At 53.0% G+C, this 22,812-nt stretch overlaps 5 protein-coding genes across 5 annotated transcripts; 4 read left to right on the top strand and 1 right to left on the bottom strand.

Annotated features, from left to right (window-relative positions):
• Positions 1–5,365: 5,365 nt before the first annotated feature.
• PG994_012094 (uncharacterized protein) lies at positions 5,366–6,917 on the top strand (the record flags this gene model as incomplete). Its single annotated transcript, XM_066863503.1, has 3 exons — positions 5,366–5,717; positions 5,771–6,136; positions 6,247–6,917. The coding sequence occupies 3 exons, from the start codon at positions 5,366–5,368 to the stop codon at positions 6,915–6,917; spliced, it is 1,389 nt and encodes a 462-aa protein (XP_066712613.1).
• A 1,882-nt stretch (positions 6,918–8,799) lies between these two features.
• Positions 8,800–9,307, bottom strand: PG994_012093 (uncharacterized protein; the record flags this gene model as incomplete). Its single annotated transcript, XM_066863502.1, has 2 exons — positions 8,800–9,142; positions 9,270–9,307. The coding sequence occupies 2 exons, from the start codon at positions 9,305–9,307 to the stop codon at positions 8,800–8,802; spliced, it is 381 nt and encodes a 126-aa protein (XP_066712612.1).
• A 2,379-nt stretch (positions 9,308–11,686) lies between these two features.
• Positions 11,687–14,954, top strand: PG994_012092 (uncharacterized protein; the record flags this gene model as incomplete). The annotated part of the gene is made up of 2 exons (XM_066863501.1): positions 11,687–14,350; positions 14,376–14,954. Coding segments are annotated over 2 exons (3,243 nt in total), but the record flags the coding sequence as incomplete, so codon positions are not given.
• Positions 14,955–18,093: 3,139 nt separating this feature from the next.
• On the top strand, positions 18,094–20,433 carry PG994_012091 (uncharacterized protein; the record flags this gene model as incomplete). Its single annotated transcript, XM_066863500.1, has 4 exons — positions 18,094–18,631; positions 18,673–19,086; positions 19,139–19,903; positions 20,057–20,433. 4 exons carry the CDS (start codon positions 18,094–18,096, stop codon positions 20,431–20,433), a joined length of 2,094 nt encoding a protein of 697 aa, XP_066712610.1.
• Positions 20,434–20,962: 529 nt separating this feature from the next.
• On the top strand, positions 20,963–22,809 carry PG994_012090 (uncharacterized protein; the record flags this gene model as incomplete). Its single annotated transcript, XM_066863499.1, has 5 exons — positions 20,963–20,977; positions 21,132–21,164; positions 21,225–21,642; positions 21,714–22,175; positions 22,310–22,809. 5 exons carry the CDS (start codon positions 20,963–20,965, stop codon positions 22,807–22,809), a joined length of 1,428 nt encoding a protein of 475 aa, XP_066712609.1.
• Between the last annotated feature and the right edge of the window lie 3 nt (positions 22,810–22,812).

Here is a 22,812-nt window from a genome sequence, read left to right as displayed (position 1 = left end):
CATCTGTTTGCAATTGTATCACGGACGTCCCAGCGTCCTGCGTTCATGTTCATGTGGCGTGCATGACCTGCCCACTATTCATCGCCTATATCCCGCAGTTTCCATTGATGCTGTCAACTGACGAAGCATCCTCACCAAACATACTTTCTGCTTAGCATTGCTGACACCCCCTCGACGGCTTCCTCCGCGTCTCCGAGAATACATACCATACGACACGGCATTCAATGGTGATGAGATGTTGTTGCATAAACATAGGTACTTACTCTCGCTCGTGCTCTCCAGATGCATTGGCGACGGCCGCCCGGCTCGAGGTGCTACGAAACGTTACTCCACTCACAATGCTGAGATGTAAATGTAGCAAGCAGGCGAATAGTGGTTGGTGTTGGATAGCCGGATGACAGGATGACAGGTTTGATAGACACCCGCCAGATGCGATGGCCCAAGATCTGATACAGTAATGCAAACGAGATCGTTAGGTTAGCTAGCGCTCACTCATCTCATCCCACCCGCTTCCATTATTGCCGTCATCCCATCCTTCCTGGACCTGTTAGGTCGGGATCTTTGATTGCCAAGCAACCGCAACCGCAACCACCGCAACCCAACTCCGCCGCCAGTTCGAACGAACGACCCCCGCCCTTGCCGCACATCTTTTTTGATCGACGGCAAGGTAGCCAAGCACCGAGTCTTGTTAACTGCTTCTCTACCTACTGCCTGTCCAGGCCTGCACCATCCATCAGTACGCGTACGGCCGTCTTGTTTAACAAAGCGCTAACTGAATTCTGAATTTCGCATTCCGCGTGATGATGATGATGATGATGATGGTGTCAGCGTCGTATCGTTCATCCTATCTTCTTCGGTCGATCTTAACCTCACGGGATTGCACCACCTCGGGAGCAACGTATCAAATGAGCGGCGACGTTGATCAAGATTACCTTGCGAAGACAACCCAGCCTGGATTCTGAGTACCTAGCCAGACCAATCAGCTCATTGGGGTTAGAGGTATAAGTGATGCCCGACACAATTGCGTCTGGTATCAGATCCGTATGTGCATATGCCTTGATCGTAAGCTGAGCGCTGTCAAGTTGCTAACGCTAACAGGCAGGCCGGCCCATTGCAGCTGTTTCAACCGTGATCGGGCCCACTTGTCGAGATTCCGGGGGAGAAACCCGACACCAACACAACCAATTTCCATGACAGACAGACTTTGGCGGCCTCTCCCTCATCTCACACGCGCACGATGTCATGCTCTCTTAACGACAGTAACGTCAGACTCTAATCGTAATAAAACTCGCTCCCCGGCTTTCCGGGAGAGGGCACGCCGCCGCTCCATCAGAGCGTTGCAGCGAATGCTCAAGATCTAATTTCCATCCTATGAGCATCCGAAGTTTCTACGTAGCGCCTAGCTTAGATCCGATCTGCTGGATCCGCCCCTGAGCTGAGCGGCCGTCTTCCCTCGCGAATGGGTGTAGTACTATTTGAACAATTTACATGGAGCGAGGCAGTTCCGGATTGCTCATATATTGATTCTGCCTTACTTGCGTCGATCAATCTATCTCTTCAACCACCCATTGTACCGTCGGCTCCACGGCCGGTCGGACTGGTCGCGCATTGCATGAGCTTACCGGCGCCTCAAACCTTGTCGTTGCGTGACCGAATCAAGCAACAGCGACAGTGACGGCTAGCCTTATCAGAAGTCTCTGTGTGTGTGTGTGGCAGACCCTGGGTAGACGGGGCGTTCTGCGTGCTGTGCGTCCTTTCGCCTTCACCACGCCCCAAAGCCATGCAGAGGGTGCCAGATGTTGCCAATCTTTGGATGGCCAACGGCGTTGCATCAATAGAACCGTTGGGACCTTACGAGCTTTATCGACTTCAGCCATGGTATGTAGCTAATTGCTCCTACTCTGCCTCGTGGAATTTCTAATGAGATGGAGAACGCAGAGGCAGGAAATAATACCTTATTGCGGTTACTATGTAGGAGCGTCGTTCCGGGCAGGTAATCAACGTTCTGTCCAGTAGATTCACTCGCATCTCGCATCTCGCATCTCGCATCTGGAGCCGGGAGGGAAGGGGTTGTCAAATCCTTATTGCAGACAACGACTGCATAAAAACCAATGTCCACCGATATCGAAGAGGCTCGTCTTGTCTGGAAAAAAGGAATCAAGGAAAGCAAATGCCAGAACATGACCAGAGGGGGGGTGTCTTTCTAGTGACAGGGACCAGGGATGACACTGGCCTCGGTGATCTTATGTTTGTGTGTGCGCATGTACTGTATCCTTATTCATCCCAACCAACCTACTTGCAGCGCAGAACCCAGCGCTTTCTTTGACTGACACCCATCTGGCACCGGGATCAACACACTTGACATGTTACCAACAAGGATCTTTTGACTCCACAAAGTCTCCTCGCACGTCCACCGACCGACCTCGAACCTATCGTGCATACATATAGCTATGCTATAGTACATACTAGTGTGCATGCTATATTCGCACGTTTCTGAACACGTATCGTATGTGTATATGATAGCCCAATGCTCCAGGTTGAAATTATCAGGGACCGCGTACGTCTATTTCCGGAAGGGAAAAAGTAAAGCAAGCCAGCAAGCCAGTAAGTAAGCGAGCACCGGAGAATTAAATTTCAACTGTTGCCTCGATGGCGGGTACAAATCTCACCCAGCCCTTGAAAATCGGTCTGCTGTAATTGCTGGCTCTCCAGCCAAATCCTACCCCGGGATTCTGCCCAGGGCCTGCTGGCGTTACATGCGAACCGTCCCAAGCGAATTGGGCGTGCGTCATTTGCAGGATGCTACCTTATACAAATCATCTCATCATCGCAGGTGCTGCAAATTTGGGGCGAGTGACTTATTGGGAACGGTTCATTGAAATGTCCACTGAAAATCCCCGAGTCTACATACTTGGGTACGGGGGGAAGGGGGGGGGGGTAGGTGGAAACAGTGGCGGTAGACAGATACATAACATTGGTGTATGTGTTGCGCACGGAAAGGTACTAGATCTGCCCGGACAACACTATATTTGAGGTTACTCGAATTCGACCCCGGTAGCCATGCTGCCATGCATCTAACCTAGTAACGTTCGGGTACCTGAAGAGGCCACTTGCATTACCAGAACGCTGGCCCTTAGGTATGTCTGTTAGGTAACTTCAGATTGGCATGGAAGTCAAGGACAAGGGAACAACAGAAGACGAAGAGATAAATTAGAACACGAAACTCATAATGTAGCTAGGCTAGGAGAGACCGTGAGTGAATGCCTAGGTAGTTAAAGGGGAATAAAAGGAATGCTCTTTTGATAGAAACCTCCTCCCATTGACGGCGGGAGTCAGTCAGCGCCCGCCTGCATCCCCGGTCTGGTCTGGGTATTATGGGTTCAATCAGTAATAGAACGAGTGCAGGGGTCTGTCATTTTCTGAATCGCCCCATCTGCACATCCCCGTAGCTCACTGGATTATCCTTGGCCCTTAGCAGGGCTGTTAATCATTCTTCAAGTTGAATGCATAGAGCGCCAACTAGCGGTTGCCAGAATGTCGGCGAGAAGGGAAGCCAGCATAACATCCAGTCTTCTTTATTCGGCCAATAACCCCCCCTCCCCCGTCAGGCAGCCGGCTCAGGGAACTTCCCTCGCTGTGTTTCAGACCTCCAAGTCGAGGCGAGAAAAGGTTGAGAGCGTGCGGACATGAACAATGCAAAGCAAGGCTCCAGAGCTGGGCCGGAAAAGAGAGAGCGTTATGCTGGCGAGACATGCGCACCGTGTGTGGTGTTATTCAAGTAATGATCCCACCTGCACCCCGTCCGGCCAGTGAATGGGTAGGTAGAATATTGGAAGAATGTTAGGTCAGATATGTAGATATGTACCTCTCTTCATGTCCCTTTTCCCCACTCTTGTTGTTGCTACCGTATAACATTGAAGTCAGTTGCCGCGTGGGTCCCCGGCTAAGGAAGCAGGTCGAGTGATCCAAAAGAAAATAAGACAGGACGAGTCCCTGGGATCTCCGATATCGAATCGAAAAGGAACAAGAAGAACATAAGCAAAAGAAAAAGCTACTACCACCGTACATGTGGTAGCAATTGTCGACTTCTTCAACCATCAGCCTCTCTGGTGGCGTCATCCCTGTTGCACTATTCAGGGTCCATATCCTCCTTCCTGCCATCTCTATTTCCACGCTGCCGGCTGTACGGCGCAGACGACTTTGGGCGAATCGGACGTTTGAAAACGAAAAAGAGAAGAAAGCAAAAAAGAAGAAGACGAAGAAAAAGGAAGCCGGACGACGACAGCTGCTCGCTGTCGACCACGCAACCACATCATTTTAGACTTGTGCAACCTGATGACAGAACAATGGCCCGTCCCTAGCTCGACCGCAGCGCAACCCAAAGCCCGTGGCGTGCAAGCCATAACCGTCGCCAGGCCACGTACAGTTAGTACTTTCGCTGTCGAGCTCACACCCCTGGAGCAAAGCTTCAACAAATATATGCTTCACCTCCCTACATACATAACCTGCCATGCTAGCATGACCACCTGATCAACCTCGTCGAGCCCTTAGCGAGCACCTCAGCTCTCATTTCTTCCCTCTGTCTCTCCCTCTGTCGCAGCCGGGATATACACAGACACAACATATACAAAGCTGGCTGGCTGCACTGACCTCCGCACCTGGACTGGACCACGTCAATACCCGTCTAACACGATCATACTCTATAACAACATCCTTAGGGGCCCAAGACCAGTTTACCGGGCCCAGGTGCTGCATCTTACCAGATTCAGATAATCATTGGTTCCCGCTTTCCCCTCTGGTCTTGCCTCAGATATAATAGTTGATTTAGAAGTGGACACTCTGCTGCGTTGCCGTATCACGCATCGAGTTGTGCCGCGTCGAGCAGCATCCTTGCCACACAGGCTTCTCAAATTGGACGCTGACTCCCTCTGTGGTCGCATCGAAAATCCAAAGTTTGGCTCGCGGATCCGCAACCGCCTTTACGGACTCGATTGGCCCGCCTCTCTTCGCTTCCCTCCTCCCCATCTCCTGCCTGCCCCTTCTCTAATAACCACGATCCGACTAAATCCATCAGCCTGTTGGACGGATATCAAGTCACCATATCAGCCACAACTGAACCCAACATCTAGTTGCTGCCACGCAAGGACATAAACCTGGTTTGGCCCCCCCTTCAGGAGAGAGGACCATCGGACCAGCTAGCCGATGCTACCGACCTAAACGGTGGACTCGCCAGTGACAGAACCTTAGGGACCAAGCCGGCCAGTATCTGTATATGGCCGTCGCCGTCCAACTGCCATCGAGGAACCAACCAGTCTTCTTGGAGCCCAAACTTGGATCATACTGCCTTCAGAGTTTATTCAGGCCCATGATAGCAACCATGTCCTACCAATATCCGCCGCCGCCGCAGGACGGCGCCGATATGGATCTCCCGCACGCGGGCTACCTCAGCAGCTACGCGACGCCTTCCGCTTCCTCGATGGAGGTAAGAAACAGAACTGCCCATCCATCACAGCCTCCAAAACCTGCTCAGGACATCCTTATGCCCCTTGTCCAAAGTCGGGATTCCGTCCAAAAGTCGTCCAAATTAAGGAGAGCATTCTCAACCCCTAACGTAAGAAAACAGGGGGCAAATGATCCAGAAAATGGGTACATGGCGTTGTCGAGCAACGAGAAGCGACGCAACAAGCTCGGTTACCATCGCACATCGGTAGCATGCGGTATGTTTGACAACCCAGCTCTCTCGGCCTTATCTCCAGAGAACGTCTCCCAGTATACGGCGGTCTTGCTGACACCATTTCCAAAGGCCATTGCCGACGTCGAAAGATCAGATGCATCATACAACCCGCTGATCCTGGCGGCCGATGCATGAACTGCATCAGACTCAAAAAGGAGTGCAGCTTCTTCCCCGTGGACCAACAGCCACCAACACTGCCTGGGCAAAAGCAAGGGACGCGCTCATCGGTAGGATCGAAGATCCACTCGGCATCCTCTTCCCCGGCCATGACGACTGGACAACCCCCGGACGCGACGCGGCATCAACTGTACCCGCAACTTAGCACAGCACAGTCGCTGCAGCACATGGGCCCCCCAGCCATGCAAAACGGATCAGCGGACAACTATTCTGTGATCCCTGAAGGTAAGTCCCGCTTCGGGCTCGGTGCTTTCCCCCAACCCCTTCCCAAAACAAAGTGTTCGATGCGAAAATCATCTGAGGCGCTTGCGTGCATATGCTAAAGTGAAGAAAAGCTCCAGGAAGCGCCTCTGGCACGAGAGCCTACGAATTTGGCCATGGCGTAAGCGACTGGATAGCAACGGATGCTAGCGGTGTCAGCTCGGCCAAGAACATCGACGACATGAACGCATCGTGGCGGACGTACCCTCAAGCGTCGCCCGTGTCCCCGGCATTCTCCCCCTACACAACGCACGCCGCACCCGCATCGGCCCCTTGGTCGGCGGTACCAGGTACTGGTGCGATGACGGCAGGGGTAGTGGGGGAGGCAGGATCGCGCGCCGAAGACGTGCCCTGGAGCTCATACGCCGCAGGAACGACGAGATCCATGTCATATCGCGGCAGCAGCGGCGAGTCTCATGACACATACTCGCCCATGACCGGATCACGCACCTTTGATAGCAGACGCGTTTCGACGACGGCAGCGTACGCGCCGGCCATCTCCGCAACAGCGTTGTCGGGCGGTGTGGCGGCCGTAGACAGCGCGGCGTCGCTCTCAGCGGGTGCCGGCCCGCCGCCGAACTACGGGACTTGGTCTCCGCATTCCTACGGCGGTGCGTACGGGCGCAGGACCGATGAGTACGGCTTGGTATGGTACAATGAGGGCACCGCTGGGGCCCAGGAGGCTTCTGGCGGAGGCGAGAACATGCACCACCATGCGGGAGCCTTGTACTACGCTGGAAGATAAAAGCCAAGCCAAAGAGGAACGACTGTGTGACAGGCTGGAGAGAGAAAAGGCTTCATGAGACGGGCGGCCTGATGAAGACAACCACTGCGGGCGTGCATGACTGCTACTACAGTCCCACCAGCAGCATCAGGAACGAAGAAGAAGAAGAAGAAGGAAACCCTTGGCCGGAGGGGAAAAAACGAGGATTCGACGGTCCGAAGGTCGATCAGACCTAAACAACTCCAACCCAGCCCAATCTCTCTGTGCAGGGAACAGAAAGATACCTACTTACTTCCAGCTAAAGAAACAGACCTAACCTTCAATTCGAACTTATTCGAACTCGGCGGGGCCATGCGAACCTTGTTGGGACTACAGTACACCTGCTCCTCTTTAATCCATCTACATAACAATTCTTGTTCTTGATGAGATCATTTGCTCCCTGTCAATTTCATTCCCATTCTGGACAGACAATGCGACAGACCGGAGAAAGATACAATGAGGGAGAGAAAAAGGCCAGAAACTCCCAGCAAAGAGTTACGAGGTTACGAAAAAGGCGTATCCGAAATGGGGGTTTGGTACAACAAGGGGTCATGGCCGCAGCAGCCCTCGTACCAGAATGATTTGCGACACGAAACGTCTCCGAACCACAACCACAACCGCAGTGGTAACACGGTCACTATAACCGCAACCAGCCAAGCCAATCTTGCCCGATGCACACACTCTCTCCCTCTCTCTTTTCTTTCACTTCCTGTCGAGCCTCCTACGACTTATGCCGTTTATCACATCACTACTACTGATACCCATACTACTACACTACTTATTATATACACCTACTTACATATATAGTCGGGAACGGATCTACCATATACATACCTATTTACAAAACTAACTACAATCAATCCTAATTCAACGACTGAGAGCCCAATTGCATACATACTTTGCATACCCAAAACGGGACAACGAACACATACCCATCTCGGAAAGAATTTATGCGCTGCTGTGGTAGTGTTTTCCCGGAATGAAGGACAACGCGGAACAGAACGGAGAATTTCAAGAGCGAAATTAGATGGAGGAATGAAACGAGACAAAAGCTACCAAGTACATAGTCACAACTCATGGTCTGAACGAAAACTGGGAAGAACGAGAGAGCGTCGAGCTTGGGAAACATTAGGGAGTGTGCTTTTTAGTCGAACCGGGCACGCTCAGACTTTGGTAGCGAAATCGCGTATTCGCGGGCCACCCTGCTTCTCTCGGATCTTGACCGGCGATGAAGACCTTCGCTTGGGGAATGCATTATCTTTCGGAGGGAACAAGGAGGAAAACGGATGGGATGGCTGGGTATTTGCATTTCGGCATCGATGGAGAAAGCATGGATGGGATTTTGCTGCGGTTGGTTTCATTTACATATTGTCTTGTTGTCTTCTCTCTTCATATTTTGATGATTTCGTGTTGGCAACGTTCTGGTCTCTGGCACAGACTGTCATGCGAAAAGGGGATCGGCTCGGAAAAGTTAAAGTATTATTGTAATAATCATATCGTTTTCTTGCCTACGTTATTTTACGCTTCCATGGATTCCCAGATGTAGCCTGCATTTGATAGAGCCCCCAATTGCATATCAAGACGCGGCCAAATGCAACCATGACTTGTTGCAACCCTTGTCTGTGCCTTGTTTCCATGGCGCTTTTGCACCATACTCCGCTCAACCGATGAAATGTGTCCTCTTTGGGCTTAAGCAGTACGAGGCACGCAGAGTGATCTCGTGTCTTCGGAGAGGCGAGCCCGGGCAACCCTACTCCGGGGGCCGCAACCGGGAGGTTCAGAGTTGGCGGGCCCTGCGGTACTTCTATTCTACCGCGAACGATCGACTTGCCTGCCCCCTCCACCCCCCTTTCCCCCAACTCACTCAGGAGCCGAGCCGCCACGTGAGCACAATCAGGGTGATGTAGGCGCTCAGGCTCAGGACGGTCAGCAGCACGACGCTGTTGCCGCTGGTCCGGAACTTCTTCCGGACCTCGCCGTTGTCGTCGTCCTTGTCCTGGGCGGTGAAGAACTGGCGGTTGCCCTGGTGGCGGCGGTAAATGGCGACGAGCAGCACGGCGGCGCCGTAGCACGAGAACAGGGCGCCGATGGCGTAGAACTCCGAGGTGAAGATCTTGAGGATGATGAGGGCGAAGCTGAACTGCGACAGCGCCGTGCGCATGTAGGCGCCCTCGAAGGTGCGCTGGGCGGCGCGGATCTCGACTAGCCTGGGGGCAGTCCGTGAGCAAAGCAAAAAGGGAAGGGAGGAAGGGGCAATTCAGGTTAAGGCTTCAAGGCAAGAAGCCAAGGCGTGATAGGGCCTGGAGAGAAAGACGACAATCATTTGATACTTACTCGTCATTGGTGAGGATGACCGAGCGGGCACGGTGCATCCGAAGGTGCAAGTGGCTGGCGGTATTACATTAGATACCTCTTTTATGTCACACCACACTACCAAGCGGCGGTGGCATTGTGGCGGAATACTCACTCTTCTGGGTGCGGCTAGAGGTCTCGAAAATCATCATATTAGCGAGCTGTCTTCTACTGGAACTAAAAATGGCCACACAGCCAGTCTTTTTGGGGGTTGTTTCCTGGTGTTGGGGGTTGAAAAGAAGTCGGATTGACGACTGACCTGAAACATATTCTCTCCGACCACTTGTCGTCAGGGGTAGTCAGTAGTAGTAGCACATGAGATTTCTATAAACAGTTTGCTGATGGGCTGAAGGTGAGAAGCTTATGTTACATAATCAGCAAGTGGTTGGTGGAAGTCGATCATCGATTGGATTGCTTGCTTCTGTCTTGGACGACGAAGTGGGAAAGATGGATTAACCGTCAGCCCCATTTGTCCTAGGTTGGGTTAGGTAGATTCCACCTTACTAAGCTTCGGCCGTTGTTCTCCAGTGATTCGGACGTCCCTCCAAGGTTAACATAGAACGAACGGGATTGAGTACCTAATAAGTGTTCTACTATACTCAAAAAGATAGCCAATGGGCAGAAGACATGGTGAGGCTTCTTCTCCCTTGCCTAATTAGAGAGACTATGCAAGGTTACAAATCCTATACTAGCTCATGCTTACATTGTGTCCAAGTTGGGAAGCACAATGGAGTCAGAGCCAACTGCATGACCCGCTATACCCGACCCGAGGAAGCAGAATCACAATGTGATGGTTCGATGCCCCTATCCTTGCCGTTCCTTTCATTCGAGCTATCTGACTGAAGCCGACGGGAGAGATGCCGTTTTACTGCACATCACATTAGTTGCGGCTAGTGCGCCCGCCCTTGGTCGCACCTGTCATTCCAAGGATACGATGTGTCCGGTCCGCAGCAGTTGTGGCTGTGTCGCGACATACCACCCCCAAGGACAATCGAGGTGCATAGCTCCAGCTGGTAGTGATGTCAGCTTGCTACTTTGGTACCTTTCTTGTTCTACAATCAAGACTATTTCTGCACAGGACTGCAAATTTCGATGATTGCCGTTACCTACAGGTATGTCGTCAAACCAGAAGCCCATCCGAGAATAGCTCGCGCATCTCCTCTATTATGAAGAAGTAGAGATAGAGGGCAGACGGTCCTGCCTTGAGTTGCGATGCTTTGCGCCGCGATGCGATGAGATAACAATTGACAATTGCGGGGAAAACGGGAGCCTTACCGTTGCCTACTTATTTTCCCCACCCTTCAAATAAGACGTAAGTACAGTATGTACATCCTCTTAAACGAGCCAGTGGGAGGGGGAAGGGGAAAGTGATGTCAACTTCTTAATAGGTGCAGCGACCTATCTTCGGTGTGCAAAGAGCGTACAGAGTGTACTGCCACAGTCGTAGTCAGGATGATATTCATATCGCAACATATATGCAAAACACATCGGGAAACGCCTAGCTGCAAAAGCAGGTGCGGTTCCTGGTGAGATGTGTGGTGTGTTGGTGTCCGTCCGGCTGAGTAGAACGCCTACCTGTACCTAGATGACCCCCGTTTTTCCCGTCCAGAAAACTGCCTTGGGACAAGTAAAACCACCGTGTCTTAACTTGGTTGGGGACTCTTGAGCTGCAGCAGCGAAGCCGAAAATGGTACTTTTGGACGTGGTTGGCCTACCGATCTGCCTACTCTACTGAGTCTAGTCTGCCCAGCCTACAGGGTCACCTGGTCCAGCCTGGCTCACTCTGCCACCCTCTCTCGTCTTCTGTGTTTCGTTTCTTCCATCTGCACATTGCCAGAAACAACTACTTTCCAAGATCATTACAGAAATTCGGCCTCCGTCATAGTTCCCGCCGCAGCCTTCGTGCACATCTGATTCGCGCATCGTGCGTTAGGCAGTATTTCCACCTTGTGGCCTACCCTGGTCCGTCGATACTCGATCCCATCCCGAATTGCGGCTCCACCATCGTTGTATTAAGCGCCGGCAGGAAGCGCAGCCCCCAACTCGCTCTCTGCTGTCCAGGACGGGAAGCACACAATACTCGGGCTCTCTGCCCTTCCCTTTTTTCGATCCCGAGCGAACAAAGATTTCCACCTTCTCAATCTCTCAATCCATGTCATCCAGAGGGATCAATTGAGTTCGTGCTTGCAATACTAGCGACCGGGGTGTTATTATTATACACGACCCGTCTCTGAATATACTTTACTTTTCTTTGACTCGCGCTCCAGTCTCACCAACCGCAGAGGGCTTCATCCAGCTCCGCGCGGGCTCCTCCACTGATCGCCGCTGGATTTTGCGCCGGGACATGAGCTTTCTCTTGCATTCCAACACTGGGAGCTGAAGTCCTACCCTATACCTAGACTTTGCGACTCGACATATATACAAACCTCGGCTCACCCCCCTTTCACTTCCTCCACCATGTCTTCAATATATACCGTTTCGCCGGCCTCATTACACGACCATCGCGGCAGCCCCAGGACCGGATGAATGTGCCCCACCATAGCCCACCCCAGAACACCGTCTATCACCAATCCCTCAACCCTGTAGATTCACAGCAGCTCTTGTCGCCGCACTCATCTCACTTACACAGCAACTCGGCTTCTCCCACCGGGGCCTCCAACACGCCGGCCGAGTCTGTCTCGACCTCAACGACCTACCAACCAAGCGACTTTAGTGAGCCCGGTGACCCATTCTGGGGGCCTAACTTCAACGACACGGAAGGGTCAGCACCTGCTTTCCTTGACGACCAACTAGTTCATCTCAACAGTACTGGGATCCCAGGACTTGCGAGCTATAACTCTTCCCTGCCTTTCGCAACCCAGGTTGCAGACCTCGGTGCGAAGCCTGCTGAATACCAAAGCCAACCAAATATATCTTCAAGCTGGGCCGAAGACCAATACAGCCAAGCGACATTCGGCCAATTTAATTCGGAGGAACCCCCACCACGAGACTCCACCTCATTTGACCACAGCTCTTCGGCCCCCCAGCTCACACCGGACACTAACAGCGGACGTTGGTCCAGCAGTGACGATAGCCGCGCGCCACGACACGCCAATATGGCTGGGCACAGTCCCCGAGTCACCGTATCACTATGGGGCAAGGATGGCCAACTGCCTGTGCACGCTGTCGAGCGCACATTTGGACATGAGACCCCTGTCTCTGACTCAGCGCATCAACTTGCGAGTCTGGATGACGATTTGTCCAATATTACGGTTCACGGATCATCGTCTAATGTGTCCCATGAAGCACAAGGAGGCTGGGTACCGGACTCTTCAACGAGGCGGCGTGGGCTCGCCCCTGAATTTCGTTCTCAAGATAGAACGACAAGTGTCAACCAACTTGCCGCAACCCGTAATATCGAAGAGCGCAACTCGGAAGTCGCCGCTTGGGTATCTGATGCCACTGAGAAGACGACTGGTTTCCCGACTGGTGACCCAGAGACCTTGCCAATGTCTGCTCACAGCAACGAGGTGGATGACAATATCCCATCTACGGAGGTTCCTCTAGGGGACGCCACCGAAAATAGGCACCAGCCCGGCCGGACATATTACCAGACTGACGGCCCGGGTGGCCAGATCACTCAGGCTGACCTCGACATCATGCGGCAAGGCCGTAATTGGTCTGACGCACCAATGATGCATCCCATATCATATAACGGTTCTGCTGGGATGCAGCCCGTAAGCTCGCAAGCCGCTATCCAACGATTCGAGGAGATGTGTCATGACAATGGCTCGGTTGTGTCTCGGGCGGCCACTTGGGGGACGAGAAGAAGAAGTCTACCAAGTGTTGTAGATGTCGAGGGCGTCGTGAGCGGCAATTTCTTGAAGAAACTTTCAATCAGTAGAGGCGATTCGACTTCTCGTCGGCCAAGTATTCTGAGCAGAATCGTCAGCAAGTCTAGTGCGAGTAACCTTCTCAAACGCAGGAACAGTGGCAACACAGATGATGCAACGTCGGACGAAGCCAACCAGGGCGAGAGGCGAGAGTCGAAGGATAGTCTAGCGCCCCCCTCAAGCACGACCGGCTGGAACAAGCAAAGAGCAATCCCAAGCATAAATACTACTTTAGTGGGAATGGCCCAAGGTGCTGCATCTATTGGCACTGCTCATGCCAGAAGCGGTTCAATTAACGCAGCAACTCCTGTTACTTCCCCCGAGAGCCCATTTGGGTTCCCAGCCACCGTTCGAAATACGCTCCGAAGGCCGCGGAGCAAAACAGAGCTACCTCAACGTGGGAACCTTGACTCGACGCCGAACATTGTAGGCTTACTGAAGAAGCAAGGTGGCCCGCCTGTGGCTCGTCTGGCTGGATCACAAGCAGCTTTAGATGTTGATGATGACGACGAGGATGAGGACGATGCTTTAGACGATTTGGACATCAAAGTTGAGCCAGGCGAGGTGAAGGACATTGTACCTACCTTCGACGGATTCCAGCAACACATTCTTCGCCTCAACCCCGGCCTAGACAAGACAAACGACTACCTGGTGGAGCGAATTGCGCACCAGATGATTGTTCGCTACAAGAACTTGCAGAACCTTAAAATCAAGCATCTCAAGGCGGCAAATACAGGGTCATGCATGTGTGGCAGTCTGTGCCTGGCCCAGGGTGGTTCTGCGGCCCCGCTTGACGGCAGAGGTGATGCTCGGGGGATCGATCCTCTTTCAGCTCGCTCAGACTCTCCCGACGGTGAAGGGACTCCGCTGGAGAACGGTATAAATGCCGAAAGCTTTCCTTCTGGCATACCAATACCACCGACGTCCTCCCTCCCGGCAGAGTTAGAATGTCAGCTTTGCTATACACACAGAAAGTTCCAAAAGCCATCAGACTGGACCAAGCATGTCCACGAGGATGTCCAGCCTTTCACCTGCACTTGGGCCCCTTGCCGTGATCCTAAGATGTTCAAGAGGAAGGCCGACTGGGTTCGCCATGAGAACGAGGGACACCGCCACCTGGAATGGTGGACTTGCGATGTTGAAGATTGTCAACATATCTGCTACCGAAGGGACAATTTCTTACAGCATCTTGTGCGTGAGCACAAATTCACCTGAGCCAAGAGTGAAGACGAAAGCTGCAATTAAAAGGTCTGGCGGCAGTGACCCAACCTGGCAAAAGGTGGAAAGATGTCATCAGGAGACTCGAAGTCGACCTCAGGATGAGCCATGCCGATTCTGCGGCAAGACCTTTCCAACTTGGAAGAAGCTCACAGTCCACCTTGCCAAACACATGGAGTATATCAGCTTGCCTGTTCTCAGACTCGTCGAGAATGGAGATCTAAAGGAGGACACCATCATCAGCCCAGTCCAAGACCTCCCACCTCGGAATTTTAATCTACTTCCGGTGTCCAAGCAGGGCCCTCGGCAATTCAGTCCTGCGCGTCCTCATGCTATTTCTAACCCCTCCCCTGTCGAGTATCAGCAAATGAATAATAATATGTATACGTACCCGAACATGGGCCGCGCAACGCTGGACACGTCTTATTATAACCAGCCGACTGCCCCCGTGCAGTATAGCGCGCCGATAACACACAGTCACGGTCTCGTCATGCCGCAGAATACTGGTGGGTTCATCCAACAAGAGCAGTACCCCTCAATGTCTGTATCAACCGGACCCCTTACGATCAGCCAGTGACCGCTTTCATGGGCGGCCAGAATCGGCTGGAGGCTTTTCCAGCTTTCAATCCCTTAGGAATGCAAGATCCAATGGGAAACCAAGTACCGTACGACACCTCAACCGATCCTACGATGCAGGACCATTATAGCAACCCCGGATCGGTGTCGCCGTATACACATTCACCGCACCAGGGTCACAGCTCTTTCTATAGCTCTTGAACCGGTGCTCGACTTGCATGTTCATCTTGTTTTCGTTGCGATATATACCCTATAATTGGCGCTAGGTGGAAAAGGGGTTCGCACGGTGCGGATTCATCGGGATCCGCCACTGTTAATGGGGTTTGGTGTTATGGATCGAAGCGGCGTTATTCCAGTGAAGTTTATCTGTGATTTACACCAGGCCTTTTGAACACGACAGGGGACTTTGCGGGAGGTGCATTCACTATTTTGGTGTCTGGTCTTGGAAACTTGGGTTGATAGGCACTCGAGTCCAGGGATTTCCTATGTCTACCTCGGGTTACAATGAAGAATATGAAGGGAATGGATATATCTTGATTTCCATACCACATTTATTACAGCCGGGACGAATTTTGAACAGCAGGCGGCGGATAGTATTATATTTTCGATTTGTTTCATTTTCCAATAGACTTCACGCTATTCGACATGAGTTTCTGGATGTTTTCTCGGCTCGACAGCACGCATAGACCTGGCCCCGGTCTTGGCACAAGCCATTAAGCCACCGCATATCACGGCTCGTTCATATTGAATAGGAGACCAAGGCAATTAAACAGTGATGATAACCCAGGCCTCGGCTTGCTGGTTTGTGGCACTAAATAGGCCGATACTTGGAACACGCTTTCTCGCCGTCCCCCTAGGCAATGAATGACAAAGGCTCATATATACACCTACTTACTTAATTTGGCCTTGGCAGATGGGGCTCGAGTCAGCAATACATAAATCATTCGCACCGCGGAAGTCTCATGCAACGAACCGTTCTTCTTGCAGCAAAGACCACGTGCCGTCTCATCGCGATACATCGTATCCGATGTCATGTCGGAATGGCGGGTCGTACCAACCGGCAGCGTTATCTGTGTGAGTACATAACAGCCATACCCCGTACCAATGTCAGATCTTTCTCGGGCACCAAACCTTGATTCTTGAGATGCCGCTGAAGCGAAGTGCTAAAAATATGATGCCTCGCAGACACATAGTTGGCTGTAAGTCTGAGCGAGCGGGAGAAGCTTACGTATTTACTTTAATGAGGTAATGATAGCCTTTGCTAGTCGTAAGCCCTGGGTGCTTTGATTAGAGACGAGACAATCTGTAACCTCAAGAAAGATCCGATCTATCATCTCGTCTCTTGTCATCTCTGGTTTTATGGGTTTATGGGGCCAAGGCGGGTAGGCCTCTGCGGATGCCATCATCCCATTCCCAGGAGCCGCGCATTATCCAATATTAGACATGGAAACCTTCTCGAATGTCGGCCGAGTCGTTTGACACGTAGGGAGGGCCTGGCTGCCTGGCTGCCTGGCAAACAAGTTTTTGGGTGGCTGTCTGCCATTTCCGACGACGGTATTTGCATTGACTCGGGTCATGCTCAGCCCCCCTCTCCTCCATCAACCCTCGTGCCCTTTTGTTTTGACGCGCAAGATTAGTGGGGTGGCTGTCCACCCCCGAATGCCTGTCGCCCAGAGAGTGCGGCTGCTCGCGGTGCGTAGGCCCGCCCACTTGTCATCAAACGTCGCAGTGCCTGAGCCAAGTTGGCCAAAAACCGGATGGCTGCAATTAGATTTGGCTCATTTGGGAGGCTTGTGTGAGGCTTATGAACGGACTAATGTTGTCGCTGTCGATCCGTTGCTACCTTGCCACATATCATTATCTCCAGCGAGATCGATCGACCAGTCGCATAACCTTTTTGGTAAATATTGGGCCGCCAAATCATTCATTGGGAATTTGGATGCTGCAGGGGGGCTCTGCTCATCTGCCTTCTGATCTGCCTTTTCACTCGACTGTGGTCGTTTCATCAAGAGCCGGACTAGTAGGCTTGGGACGGGGCCTAAAGCCTGAGACGGGTCCCCTAAGCCGCCCCTTGCAGCCAACCAGAGCGCTGGCTGGCCTAGTTCTGGTAGCGGGCCCCCTGCCCGCTGGGGTTTCGTGGGCCCAACTTGGCTTCTGTCCCAAACAGTTATCTGACAAGGGCTGGCCGCCTCCGAGCCGGGGCCAGGACGGGGTCGAACGAGCGAACAACGCCGTCCCCGTTTAGTCAGTCGTGAATAGGGAGCAGACAGGATGCGCATTCGAATTGATAGTGTCAGGGGGGATTTGCTGCAACCGCTGGCTGGCTGGTCGTGGATCTCCAGCATCTGGGACCACTTGCTGGTCCATGGGGTGGTGTGTCTCTCCGTATCTTGCTTTCGACTCTTCACCAACCATTTTCCCTCCCGTTCGATGAACCCTTTCGCTTGGCCACTTGGCTGCTATCCCACAACTTACACACCGTTTTCTCTCTTTTCCACTCCAAAAAAAGTCAGGTTCCCTCTCCACACCACACACTCATTATATCCCTCTCGTTCGATGGACCGAGACCGACTTTGACCCAATAGTACAGACTCCTCGTTTCACCTATGCGCCGTGTGTTGTCCCGTCCTTCTTCCAAACATCTTCGACCACCTCTTCAGCTACCGGTATCGACTCGACGACCATCGCCATCATTGTAGACAACTACAGGCGCCGCTCCCTTTTCTCAAAGGCATTTTATTGCCTCCCCTTCGTTCCAGGTTGATCCTCGGCCTTTTTCGCCCTTTCTTTCTCTGGACCTAGCACACTGTTCTTTTTCTACTATCTTTGTTGCTCCCGTTGTAGTTTGTGTGTTCTTTGTGTGTACTCTGCGAGTCTCTATTCTTTTCACTTCGCTTTGAACCCAACGAAACAAAACCGAGGCCTCTTGTCTAGGATTATACGAAACTGTCGACTACGAATTGGGTTATTTGGGTTATTTACTTCTGAATCGTTACGACATCTTTGTAGAGCACAGCTGTCGGCCTTTTCACCACACTCACTACACGGTCATCACTCACATCGCATATATCGAATTTCCTTGGTCCGTTAGCGGCGTATTGAGCCTAAAAAAAGAGTAAAAACGAGAGGAAGAATTCACCATGGCCCGGTCAGGCTTAGGGTGGAATATTAGGCGGGTGGCGGCGATATGGGCGACGACTTTAGCGTTGGGCGTGGTGGGAGACCAGATTTTGACGGCGGACAACTTCGCCAACTGCAAAACGACCAGCGACATCACCATCACCAAATCAAACTTCCAGTACAACAACGACGCCAAGAAGGTCACTTTCGATGTGCTAGGGATGAGCAACAAGCGCCAAAATGTTACGGCTACCTTGAAAGTGACGGCATATGGCCAGGAAGTGTACGCGAACAGCTTCAACCCGTGCGAGGAGAAGACGTACGTGGAACAGCTATGCCCCGTCCCGTCGGGCACATTCGGTGCCAAGGGCAGCCAGGATATACCCCCCTCATACACCGATATGATTCCCAGCATCGCCTTCCAGATTCCCGATATTGCCGCCATGGCAACACTGCAGCTGAAAGCTTTGGACGGTGGACAGGATGTTGGCTGCATCCAATCGCAAGTGACTAACGGCAAGACAGCCAGCCACCCAGCCGTCTCATTAATCGCAGCTGGTGTTGCTGGCGCTGCTTGGTACTATCTGGAGTATCTGCAGCCGGTGCCGCTTTCTCGGGTGCCGGAGCGGCGAGTTCGGGCGCTGGCGGAGCGGGAACGATAAGCCCCAGCTTCACTGAAGTTTTCGGTGTCTTCCAGGGTTTCGCCATGAACGGCATGATGTCGGTCAACATGCCGCAGGTCTACCGCAGTTTCTCCAAGAACTTCGCCTTCTCGACGGGTCTCATCCCATGGACCCAGCTGCAGATGTCGATCGACGACTTCCGGAACTCGACGGGCGGTAACCTGACGGAGGACGGCGTTCAGTTCTTGAAGAATGCAACACTCGTGTTCCCCGACGGATCGACGAACAGCGCAAACGGTTCCCTCATCAAGCGTAGCATGCAAGAGTTTGCGCTGGCCATTCGAGACATCGAGACTATCGCAAACCCTGCTCAGACCTCGAAACGAAACCGTCGCTTCCACGACGGAGTCGAGCATCCGATCTGCTGTATCTGGCATCTCAGGCTTTGTCCAGATGCTCAGTGTACCAAAATCGAACACATTCATGACGGTGCTCCTTATTGTGGCCATTGTTATTGGGGTTATCGTGGTCGGCATTCTGTTGGTCAAGGTGATCTTGGAGTTCTGGGCCCTGTTTGGTAGTTTTCCCGAGTCTCTGAAAGGATTCCGCAAGCATTACTGGGGCTCTATTGCCCGAGCTGTGACCTCGTTGATCATGCTGCTCTACGGCATCTGGGTTTTGTACTGCATCTTCCAGTTTACGCATGGCGATTCCTGGGCTGCCAAGGTTCTGGCAGGTGTGACGTTGTTTCTCTTCACGGCTATTTTGGCATTCTTCTCCTACAAGATCTGGAGTACGGCCAGGCAACTTCGAGACACGGAGGGCGACTACACGGGACTTTACGACGACAAGGATATATGGGTCAAGTACAGTTTGTTCTACGAATCCTACAGGAAGGATTACTGGTGGATTTTCGTCCCGACGATCGTTTACATGTTCGCCAAGGGTTGTTGTCTTGCCGCTACCGACGGACACGGCATGGTCCAGACCATTGTGCAGCTCATCATTGAAGGCTGTATGTTTATCATGCTGCTCTGGAGCCGGCCGTACGAGCGCAAGTCGAGCAACTGGGTCAACATCGGCATCCAGACTACTCGAGTCCTCTCTGTCGTTTGTATACTGGTATTTGTCGAGGAGTTTGGCATTAAACAGACCACCCAGACCGTTACGGGTGTCGTGCTCATTGCTCTCCAATCGGCTCTTACCGGTATACTCGCAATCCTCATCGCCTGGAATGCCATTGTTGCCTGTTGCAAGGAGAACCCCCACCGCAAGCGCAGAAAGAAGACGTAAGTCCTCATTATACAGCCCTTCTGCGGGCAAGTTGTCGCACGAATTTACTGACTAAAACCCTTTACAGAGAAAATGCAACGCGAAACGGATGCGCTCACTCCCCTCGACGCCCGCAACTCGCTGCTCTTGGACCGCAAGCAATCGCACGGCAGCACGACGTTTTCCGTGTCGGACAATGTCCAGGAGCTGAAGCAGCCACTTGCTCGCAACGCCTCCCCCGATCGCTACCTTGGGGTTGAGCCAGCCAACCCGTACGGCAATGCGGCCGGTTTCAACGCATCTTCTCGCCCTCTAACGCCCATCACCCCCATAAACGGCGACCAGGAGCGCCTGATTGGCGGCGCCGCCCCCATGGGCCGTGAGCCGACCCTACCCAACATGGGCGGCTACGGGGGAAATGCGGGGTATAGCAGCAATGGCTACGCCCCCTACCGGCAATACTGAAGAGGACATTGTCTACCTAGCAAGTTGTCGGAGCACACTCCTTATCGCATTACGAACCTAACGACATGATGGGGTGGGTATCGTATATATAGTCTACACGTTCGTTTTAAACATACGCATACGCTTGTACAGTACAGAAATAGAGAGACGAGAGGGTCAAAAGAGAGAGAGAGCGCGCGCGCCGGGCGAAGATGGAGAGAAAAAGGGGTGAAGGGGTTCCTTTGTGGGGTGTAAAATAGTGGCGTCAGATATATTCCGTCTTGTAGGACCTGAAGGTTATTTTTTACCATCTTGTCCGCCTAGTAAATAACCAGTATTACCGTATATTAGCACAACGTCAGGCAATAGCTTCTTGAGAGGAAAAAAACTTAAATCTTCACCTCGGATGATGTGCTTCCCATGCTCGACTTTGAAACCAGATTATTCCGTCAGGGAGCAGGGGTAAGAGGGGGGTTCCGTTCATTCGGGAAAGTCAAATTCAGCCACATCTCTAATAAGCTCTACCGTGGCTGAGGCTCCAAACTCAACCATGTCATCCATCCATGTAAACGGACAGACGCCTACCTTGCCATACCAAAACCACAACAACCTCTCCCACCATTGATATGAGGGCGTCTTTGGTGCGGAGCCTCGCCGGTCTGCAAACTAGGTGCCTTCGGAGACCTGTCATTCATCATGCCCGGCGAACATTTCATCAGCTGAGTGTCACCGTCACAGGCAGGCCGTCCAAGGTAAGTGCAACACTCTACTACCACACCTAGCAGTTGATAGCGAAGCTCACACCAAAGCAGGGGGCTGTACTCGATTCTCTCCAGCGCCAATTGAAGCGCCCGGGCCATGCTAAGAGCGTGTCAAATGAGATTGCTCAAGATGATGACCGAATGTCACCGAGCACCGCCGTGATCCTGGCGTCGCCAGAATTTGCGTCCTGGTCGGAGGATCAGGGGTTCATGTCCCAGTTGCTAGCCACTCTCCACCAAGGGCGGCGACAAGGAGACATGTCAGACACTTCGGCAGCGGATGCATCCCACATGGATGTGCTGTTCGGCGTGATAGATGGCGTCGCTGATCCGTATCGCCTACACAGCAAACCTCGCCAGGGCCTGTCGATTATCTACGGAGGCACTACGTCACTCTTACCTTCATTATGGGAGCAGGGCAAGATTGCGGGGAAAGGAGAGCCAGAAAGGGCTTCTTCGGTTCAATTGAGTGCGCATGAAATTGATCCCATCTATGGTCAAGAAACAGTCACGCTTCCTTTGGCAAACACCCTCTTCCAGAATGGCCGCCGCTCTACGTTGTTCGCCAGCCGTTGGTCGGCGAGTTCCGCCGCCGCAGGCCAGCCGATGGAGCTGAGGCGGTTGGAGGAGAAGTCACACCAGGAGGTCGCTTGCGTGCGGGGACTGCAAGGACTGCCGGTCCGCATCCCCTGATGCCCCTCGCGCCGCCGAGGAAGATTGTGGCGGGCCTAGGCAACATTGTCCGCCAGGTCGAGATCGACGGCGTCGTCACGCCCGCGTCCAAGGAGCTCGAGACGCTGATCCCCCGGCTCTTCGAGAAGAGGGCGGCTCGGGCGGGCGGCACGGGGCAGGCGCCTTCGCCCATCGGGGTGTGGGCGTGGGTCATGCCGGCGTGGACCATCGAGAAAATGCGTTATGACGCCGTTTTCACAACCTACCAGGACACTCCGCACGCGGAGGAGTGGCAACTGACATCGACGCACGCGACGATTACGAAGCGCTGTTGATATGTGACTGCCGGATGCATAAGATCTGTAAGTTCTCATATTTTCATGTGCTGCTTGCTGCAATGCTCTATATAGTGCTTGATGATGATGGATTGTTTGTTTGAACTAATCAGGCTTCTGAATGGACAGTGAGCGGCGGTGGTGGCTGGGGCGCCAAGCAAGGCCTCCTGTCGCTGGACCCGGAGACGACGTACGCAGCGCCGGAGCAGGACGACATCGACGTGTTCATCAAGGCGTTCGAGGAGCGCAACTCGGCGGACCAGTCCTCCTCCTCGGAGGGCATCGTGTCGCCCGGGTCGTACATCATGTTCTGCGTCGAGCCCGAGCGCGGTGCTCCGTCTTCCGTGGTCGACCCAAGCAGCGGCCTGGTGGGCTCGCGGCTGACGCTGGCCGTGGCCCCCAAGGACGAGGAGCTGCTGCAGCAGGGCATCGAGGGGGGCGCCGTTGCGAAGATGGGAAAGACGACTGAGACCGAGGTCGACGTGGTGCCCGGACACTTCGGTGCTGCGTCGAGCACTGGGCTCTACCTGAAGAGCCCCTTTCCTCAGCACCCCTGGAGTACCAAGATCGACGCGCCTTATAGCGCTGTCTCGTGGGACTGGACTCCCCCGGATCGCCTGGATGATTAAGCT

Source organism: Apiospora phragmitis (assembly GCF_038363925.1).
Source record: "Apiospora phragmitis strain CBS 135458 chromosome Unknown utg000010l:1.0-9815664.0:1.0-9183399.0, whole genome shotgun sequence".
NCBI classification, from domain to species: domain Eukaryota; kingdom Fungi; phylum Ascomycota; class Sordariomycetes; order Amphisphaeriales; family Apiosporaceae; genus Apiospora; species Apiospora phragmitis.
Note: the sequence above shows the minus strand (reverse complement) of the source record. Positions and strands in the feature narration are given on the sequence as shown.